This window comes from Amphibalanus amphitrite, unplaced genomic scaffold (assembly GCF_019059575.1).
Source record: "Amphibalanus amphitrite isolate SeventyFive unplaced genomic scaffold, NRLGWU_Aamphi_draft 000567F_arrow, whole genome shotgun sequence".
In the NCBI taxonomy this organism is placed as follows: domain Eukaryota; kingdom Metazoa; phylum Arthropoda; class Thecostraca; order Balanomorpha; family Balanidae; genus Amphibalanus; species Amphibalanus amphitrite.
In genome coordinates this window covers 332005-340992 of record NW_024882061.1, presented here as the reverse complement: position 1 = coordinate 340992, position 8988 = coordinate 332005, and the positions used below count along the sequence as shown (strand labels likewise).

Below are 8988 nucleotides of genomic sequence, written 5' to 3'. Positions count from 1 at the left end.
GATTTCGCTCAAATTTTGTACACCGTTAAGGACATGCAACTTGCGACTGTCTGCGGGCGCTCACCGGACGATGCATTACCATGTGTGGGGTGCTAATCCTCATGCGCACGTGCAGTGGAGCGATCCTACATCTAAACAACAACTGAGTCGATTTGAATCATATTTTGTACTCAATTTTAGACCATTCTTGGCACACAGTTTAGCTTTAGTATGGGTATTAGTAGGGAAGGGTAGTGTAGGAGCAAAGTAGGAATAGTGTAGGTTTGTGTAGAGTAGAGGCAGGGCCACTGGCAGGGGTAAAGTCAGGGACAGGGGTAAAGTAGTGGTAGGGTAGTGATTGCTGTATACTTTATAATCTTACGAAACAATTTGATTAAACTACCGTTGTGCTTGGGCGGTTTTGTACTTTGAATATCAACAAACGAAAACGATATTTTAGTAATCATGAACTGTAGACGAGTTTGCAAACCTAAACTCGGCAACCCTTCAGCACCGGCGGAGGCAAATTCTCTCCCCCTCCCCCCCATTCACACTCGCACACACAAAAGGGCTTTTAATGCAGTTCAAGAGGCCCATGTCATGCATCTTTATCATTCATTCACTGTCACTGTCGACTATGAACTTGCCAGCTGAAACCTAAGCTCGGCAACCCTTCTGCACCGGCGGAGGCAAATTCTCCCCCCCCCCCCCTCCATCCCCCCATTCACACTCGCACACACAAAAGGGCTTTTAATGCAGTTCAAGAGGCCCATGTCATGCATCTTTATCATTCATTCACTGTCACTGTCGACTATGAACTTGCCAGCTGTTTCAAACTAGCACCGAAACTTTCATGCGCGTATTCGCCCGGGACGACATTGCGGCACAGCATGCACTCAGGCGGTTATATTCGCCACAGGCGACATTGCGGTACAGTATGCATTCAGGCGTTCGACGCTTCTGCCATCTAGCGAACAAAAAGAGAATGTAGAGCGGTCACACAATACCATTTTTCATTCAGCAAGTCAAATATTTTTCATTAGTTCACCTTTTAGGAGCCTGAATTTAGTATAATTAAGACCTTTTCGTTAGTCTCAAGATTGAGTATAAACGAAACCATGATGAGATTCTTTGTCAGCGTCGCATACCTATACATTAACAGACTAGATGACGAGACTGAGATTCCATAGCAAGACCTTTGTGTTATGGTACCGACTCAAGTATATCTACATATAGGTACAGCGGTTTCTTCGACAATTTTTAAGTAATAACAAAATTATTAACTAGAGGTAATGTAGATAGGTACTTAAGTTTGAATAAATTTACATTTACTTTCTATTCACAACTTAGCATTTCGTTTCATTCATATCTACTTCAACACCTAAACATATCATTTCATTATTATTTCATTCTATGAATTTGGCATGTCGGGGGCTCCTGTTGACAAAGTTGATATTACTCTCCTCAATGATGGTGGTATAATAAACACTGCAGCATTGCAAGGCAACAATAGTAGGCTTTGAAGCACGAGTGCAAACGTGCAAACAATCTTGACCCTGATTTTTATAGTCAGACAAGGTCTATTTTTGGTCTATCTTCTATCTTCAGTGATTGCCACCAGTTTTTATACTGTTTGGTTATTCATTGAGGCGAGATTGGCGACTCTCTAAATTAAATTGAATCCCATTAACGTAAAAAGACATGCCGCGCAATGAGCGGGGCAGCGCTGCTAGGGCCGCGAATGCTGCCGCTCAACGCCGGCGCCGCGAACGGATGGCCCAGGCCAGGCTGGAGGCGGAGGCACTCCGTGACGCCGAGCGGCACCGACAGCGGCGCGCTGCTCAAGCAGAGGAGGAGCGCGAGGCCCTCGCGGAGCGTCACAGACAGCGAGAGCGGGAGCGCTACGCCGCGCAGGACGATGAACAGAGGGAGGCGCACGCCGAGCGTGAGCGTCAGCGGCGGGCGGCCTTCGATGACGCCGAGAGAGCAGCGCACGCTGAACGTGAGCGACAGCGGCGGGCTGACTTCGATGACGCCGAGAGAGCAGCGCACGCTGAACGTGAGCGACAGCGGCGGGCTGACTTCGATGACGCCGAGAGAGCAGCGCACGCTGAACGTGAGCGACAGCGGCGGGCTGACTTCGATGACGCCGAGAGAGCAGCGCACGCTGAACGTGAGCGACAGCGGCGGGCTGACATGCCCAACGAGGTACGTGACGCGGAACGGGCGGCCAACGCGAGGGGTCACATGGAGGGGCGCCGCAGAGCCGACCGGGCCAATCGAGCCGCCTGTGACGCCGACTCTGTGCTGTCCGGTCGCCAGCCGGTGGCCAGGCTTGACACGGGGGCACGCAACACGGTATGTCCGCACTGCGGCGCCCTCCTCTGGCGAGAGGAGCGGGCCACCCTGTGCTGTTCGGGGGGAAAGGTAAACATAGATCCCCTGCCCGCCCCGCCACCGCTGCTCCGTGAGCTGTGGACGGGCGACACGCTGGAGGCGCGCACGTTCAGACAGCACTCCCGGCGCCTGAACACGGCGCTGTCTCTGGCGTCTATGATGACACGGGAGGTGAGGCCGGCGGACGGTGGGTATGCACCATCGGTGATCATACAAGGTAGGTTGTATCACCGCGTCGGTCCGCTGCAGGCCAGAGACGGGGAGCGGCCGTCATTCGCCCAGATTTATGTAAATGACCCGGACTGTGACGACCCAGCGGCCGAGGCAGCTCTTCGCCTCGGACATGTGCCGCTACCCCGCGGCACCCGGGAGCCAGAGCGGGTGCGTCTACTGACGCTGCTCGAACAGCTGCAGGTCCTGCTACGCCAGGTAAATCCCTATGTGCAGGACTTTATCCACGCCGCCGAGCTGCCGGAGGAGGAGGTTCAGCAGCAGAGACTGGTGGTAAGTGCCGACGCCCGCCCGGCTGACCAGCACCCCCGGCGGTACAACCGCGCTGAGGGTTTCCGGGAGGTGGCCGTGCTGATGGACGAAGAGCCCGTCCACCAGGACATCGTGCTGCGTCGCCGTGCCGATGCCGAAGGTCCGTTCCTCCAGACGGTAAATGAGACGCACCGGGCGTTTGAGGCTCTGCACTTTGTACTCCTTCTGCCGTTCGGCACAGACGGCTGGCAGCCGGACCTACGGCAGGCGGTGGCTAACGGGCGTGGGGACGTGAGGGGCGTGACGCTGATGCAGTATTACGCTCACCGGCTGCAGCTGCGACCCGATCTCGATGACTCACTGTTCCGCGCAGGACGTCTGTTCCAGGAATATGTCTGCATGGCGTTCGCACGCGTAGAGACCCAGCGTCTGCTGTACCTGGCTCGGAACCAGGCCGGCCTGCGTGCAGAGCTGTACCAGCGCCTCCAGGACGCGCTGCCGGGGGACGCCGAAAGGGAGCTGGCCGGCGGAGACCGCGTCGGTCAGCGTGTCATCCTGCCGGCCTCCTTCACCGGCGGGCCCCGGTACTACCAACGCAGGTAAGCTTTCTACGAACATATGCCATTGTTTATTATGTAGAAACCCATTGTTTTAATCCACTAGATAACCCGTGCCATTTGGGGGGGGGGGGGTCTGAACACCCCTTGCGTTTTTTTCGCGAATATCTCGAAAATAGCTGCAACCGCTTTTGACAAATCGTATGATACACCTTTTCTGCATACGTTGTGAAAATTTCGGGTCAAGGTCGCTCAAGGTCAGGTCAACAGGCCACGTCAAATGATCTCATTTCATTTTCTCATTTTTGTGTTTTACCTTTGTCTCAACATTTCAGGTACCAAGACGCCATGGCCATAGTACGAGTGTACGGCCGACCGACGTACTTCGTTACGTTTACCTGCAACCCAAACTGGCCTGAGATCCAGGCGGCACTGCTGGAGGGGCAGGATGCACAGTCCCGCCCCGATCTGGTGGCCAGGGTGTTCCACCTGAAGCTGAAGGCTCTACTGAAGGAGCTCACCACCAGCGGTATCTTCGGACGCTGTGTCTCCATGCTGATGGTGGTCGAGTTCCAAAAACGAGGTAGGTAAAGATTCAGTCTTTGTTACTGTGTGTATATGTGTGTGTGTGTGTGTTTTTTTATGGGGGGGGGGAGGGTTCGTAATGGCCAGCAGTCACTTAAAAGGTCATCATAGTTCATAAAAAACACCATCGTTTTTCAATTTAAACCTTTGTGTAATGCGTGTTACTACAACAATGGAAGCGCATGGATCGTGTTAATTTCACCTTATCAAATCGATTAATAGGTAACAGTCTTTTCCCAGTAGGTCATGATATTGACCCCCTGTAGGTCATGACCTTGACCTAAAGACAAATTTGGAAGTGCATATTTTATCTCAATCGGCTTTTGTGTTCCCTTTCATTTTTTCGTTGGCTTAGCTAAAACATAATTTGCTTTCCTGCAGGTCTGCCGCACGGCCATATCCTGGTCATCGTCCGGCAGGAGGACCGCCCGCGGACTGCCGACGATGTAGACGCGGTGATCACGGCGGAACTGCCCGACCCGGCCAGGTCAGACCAGGCGCGCCGCCTGCACGAAATCGTGGTGAGTACCATGGTACATCGCCAGTGCGGCGCCGCCAACCCGACGGCCGCCTGCATGGACGGCGGTCGCTGCTCCAAGGGCTTCCCCAAGCCGTTCGCCAACGCGACAGAGTGGCGGGATGACCATCCGTACCCTGTCTACAGGCGGCGACCGGCGGCCGAGGGCGGCCAGGAGTTTGTGCGTGACGGGCGGCTCATCACCAATCAGTGGGTGGTACCCTTCTCTCCATACCTGTCCCTGAAATATGAGGCGCACGTGAACGTGGAGGTGTGCTGTTCGGTGCAGAGTGTCAAGTATCTTTTCAGGTACATCTACAAGGGCCCGGACCGCCAGATGGTGCGCGCTGACAACCTGATCGGCGGCGATGACGAGATCGCCGAGTACCAGGACATGCGCTCGATCGGCGCCAGTGAGGCCTGCTGGCGTCTGTTCGACATGCCGATGAGCCAGCGGCAGCCGAACGTGGTCGCCCTACAGGTGCACCTCGAGGACCACCAGCTGGTGTACTTCGAGCCGGGGCAGGAGCGGCAGGCGGCCCAGGCCGCCCGACGCACCCACCTCACCGCCTGGCTGGAGTATAACCGGGAGTCGGCCGCCGCCGACCCGGACTGCCGCCGACTGCTCTACCCGGACTTCCCGTCCCGGTACACCTGGCAGGCCGGCCAGAAGGTGTGGCGCAAACGGCGCCAACAGCAGGCGGCAGAGGCCATCGGCCGCGTGGTGAGCCTCTCACCGCGTCACGGTGACGTGTTCTACCTGCGCGTGCTGCTGCACCACGTCGCGGGGGCGGCGTCCTTTGAGGAGCTGCGCACCGTGGACGGCGTGGTCTGTGCCACCTATCGTGAGGCGTGCTGCCTGCGCGGCCTTCTGCAGGACGACCGCGAGTGGGAGGTGACGATGGAGGACGCGGCGCACGCACAGATGCCGGCTCAAGTCCGGCGCCTCTTCGTGACGCTGCTGCTCTTCTGCGCACCAGCCGATCCGTCAGAGCTGTTCAGGCGTCACCTGGACGCCATGTCTGATGACTTCGACCGCCGTCATCGCGACCTGCCGGACGAGCTGCGCGCTGCACTAACACTGGTGGACCTTGAGCGGCAGCTACAGCAGGCCGGCAAAGAGCTCCGAGACTTCGGTCTGCCGGAGGTGACGCCCGATCAGCGGGCGCGGACGGCTGAGCTGCAGCAGGCCGCCGAGCTGCGCCAGCTGCCGCGGCTCATTCAGGAGGAGCTAGAGTACGACGCAGCAGCGCTCAGAGACCAGGTGGCCATCCAGCTGCCCACTCTGCTGCCGCCGCAGCGCCACGTCTTCGACCTGGTGATGACGGCCGTCGACGGGCGACGTCCGCTGGCCGTGTTCGTGGACGCCGCTGGCGGCACCGGAAAGACGTACGTCTTCAACACGCTGCTGGCGGCGGTGCGCTCGCAGGGTCTGGTGGCGCTCGCCGTGGCCTTCAGTGGAATCGCTGCCACTCTGCTCGACGGCGGGCGCACATATCACTCGCGTTTTAAGGCACCGCTGCAGGTGGACGCGACATCAACGTGCGCCATCAGCGCGCAGAGCCCGCTGGCGGAGCTCATCCGACGGACGGCGCTCATCGTGTGGGACGAGGCGCCCATGGCTCACCGTCACCACCTGGAGGCATTCGACCGCACGCTGCGTGACGTCACTGGCAGCGAGGAGCCGTTCGGCGGAAAAGTCCTCGTGCTGGGCGGGGATTTCCGCCAAATTCTCCCAGTCATCAGGTAACTAACAACAACAGGCCTTCAGTGTGTATGAGAAAAAAATGCGTATCCAAAAATAGCTGTGGTACGTTTGCTATTATTAGTGTAATTGAATACGACTGATATAATGCTCTTCGGCGCAATCGCATTACTGCAGTTTAACATGTGAAATAAGTCGTAGCCATGAACATTCAACCGCTATGCCTTCAGAACGTATTCACTGATTTTTATCGATGCCAGCGTCGTAAACACACTGCCGCAGCGGATTGATCGTAGACGGCATGCTTTGTGGTTTCTTTAGCTTCGCCCTGGTGGGAGGGGCTTTTGGACCACACTTGCCAGTTTACACTCACACTCGCCCACACAGTGAGCCCAGTAAAGAAATCTGGGCTAAATTTGTTACGGCCGATAATAAATCAATTGTGCATCGTATGAGTTACTTCTTACCTCCGGTCACATAAGTTCAACGGGTCTCCAGATTAAGATTAAGACGGGTCATCCAGCCTTTTTTGCGATAACTTTAGGCAAACATGTTAGAACGATACAAACGCTTTAGTTAGATGGATTCAGTTAAACAATACAAATCGACAGTTATGACACATGACCTTTTCCGGTAGGATTACGACCTCGACCCTAGGTCAGATTTTGTAGTCGGTCTTTTGAGGTGAGGTTATATGTACTTCATTCGACGCGTCACAACGAGCGGAATGCGTCGCTGATAAATCGACAATACAACCTTGATGGAAAGTTGTCGCAGAAAAACGTTTCCCGAAAAATGTAAACGCTTTAGTTTTTCCCCTGTGGCTTAGACCCCCACCAGGGCGCCGGCTAAACAGCCATTTCTGAGCATTAGTGGCCGTCTCGGCGCGTTTTTACAAGCATATTGTTGTCCGTTTCAGGCACGGTACCCGCGCACAGGTGGTGGACGCCTGTCTGCGGCGGTCAGCGCTGTGGCGTCACTTCATTGTGGCGCCGCTGCTGGAGAACATGCGGGCGCGGCGGGCAGCCGGGCCGGACGGTCCAGAGCTGCGGGCGTTCTGTGACTGGCTGCTCGAGCTGGGAGAGGGGCGCGCAGAGGGCCCCGAGGATGGGTTTGTTCAGCTGCCCCCGCACCTGGTGATGGACGCCGATATCGACGCTGTCATTGACTGGGTGTTTGATGACCTGGCAGGGCGACACGGCGACCGGGAGTGGATGGCGTCGCGGGCTGTGCTCGCGCCGCGAAACACTCGGGTCGACGAGCTGAACGCCGCAGTCACCGAGCGCTTCCCCGGAGAGGCCGTCCGCCTGCTGAGCGCCGACAGTCTGGTGGAGGAGGCCGAGCAGCTGGATATTCCACATGAGTATCTAAACACTCTGTGCGCTCCCGGCTTCCCACCTCACTGCTTGATGATAAAGCCAGGCATGCCACTCATGCTACTTCGTAACCTGTCCGCCACTGACGGACTGTGCAATGGCACGCGACTTATCGCTGGTCGTATCATCAGCCCGCGACTCATGGAGGCCACTATCGCCTGCGGCAAAAACGCCGGAAGGCAAGTGCTTATTCCACGGCTCCCACTCCAGCCCCCGGATGACGCGTTTCCCTTCCGCTGGGAGCGTCGCCAGTTCCCCGTGCGGCCAGGTTTCGCCATGACGGTGAACAAAGCCCAGGGGCAGACGCTCGGTCGGGTCGCGGTCTTTCTGGAGGAGCCAGTGTTCAGCCACGGGCAGCTGTACGTCGCTGCATCGCGGGTCGGCCGGCCGGCGGATCTAAGGATCGCGCTGCCCAGAGGTGGCCAAGGCGCAACACCCAATGTGGTGTACACGGAGGTGATGGGCCGAGGTGAAGGCCGGTAGATCCACGGGTCGCAGAGGCGACGGGTAGCCAGAGCGCTACGAGCAACGCGGAGAGGAGGAGCGAGGAGCAACGAGGAGAAAACGGCCGGCCGACCGTGATGCAGGACGGATAAATCCTGGCGAGCCAATGCGCCGTCAAGTGGAAAATTTACACATTAACATAATGCCGCAACTGGCTTTGGTGACCTCCAATGCGCGAGCGCAACTTATATTTTGAGGATAAATCAATGTATTGAGTGGCATGTTATAAAACATGTTTGATATGCTCTGATGATATATTTGATATTTGATGATATATTTTGATATTTGAGAGCACATCTAACAATGGGCGTTTGCCTCCAGCTATACAATCGGCTGCGAGTAGCACACACCGAGTACTTCTCGGGGGGCCTTATTGCCGCTGCCCACGGCCGCCGTGTCTTCCCTCACCAGAGGTGTGCGCTCTGCACCCGGTGAGGGGTCTCGGGCGTTAAATAGAGACGCAATCCGATGTGGCAGCCTCCACGCGGCGGGTTGCGGGGTAAAAGCTAATAGCCACACAGAGCGACACGTAAGTATTTCACTGTTGTATTCACTAGATTTGATTACGTTGCAGAAACCTGTCATGTACTGTCACCTGCACACTGCAGCTGCTTCCACTTCTTATCACGACATAACTTAGTGTCAGCCCCGCTGAAGACAAAAGGACGCACAAGCGCTGCGCTGGATTCTCCGACAGCATCTTCTCAGTCGCGGTGGTGACTGATACAACCAGCGTCTTACGGGTAAGGCAAGAAGTAAAGTATGGTTTGGTATGTAATGAGTAGAGCTTCTGGGTAGGGTAGGGTAGTGTAGCGTATGGTAAGGTTGAGTGCATAAGCAGCCAGCATGCAAAAGACTCAAACAACCCGTAATCAGCACCAGCAT

The 8988-nt window shown here is 56.1% G+C and overlaps 2 protein-coding genes across 2 annotated transcripts; both read left to right on the top strand.

Moving 5' to 3' along the window:
* Positions 1-1752: 1752 nt before the first annotated feature.
* LOC122393989 lies at positions 1753-3277 on the top strand. Its single transcript, XM_043390512.1, has 2 exons — positions 1753-3122; positions 3247-3277. The coding sequence occupies exons 1-2, from the start codon at positions 1753-1755 to the stop codon at positions 3275-3277; spliced, it is 1401 nt and encodes a 466-aa protein (XP_043246447.1).
* A 663-nt stretch (positions 3278-3940) lies between these two features.
* On the top strand, positions 3941-8082 carry LOC122393987 (ATP-dependent DNA helicase PIF1-like). The gene is made up of 3 exons (XM_043390511.1): positions 3941-3999; positions 4383-6264; positions 7143-8082. Exons 1-3 carry the CDS (start codon positions 3969-3971, stop codon positions 8080-8082), a joined length of 2853 nt encoding a protein of 950 aa, XP_043246446.1. The 5' UTR covers positions 3941-3968.
* Positions 8083-8988: the final 906 nt, after the last annotated feature.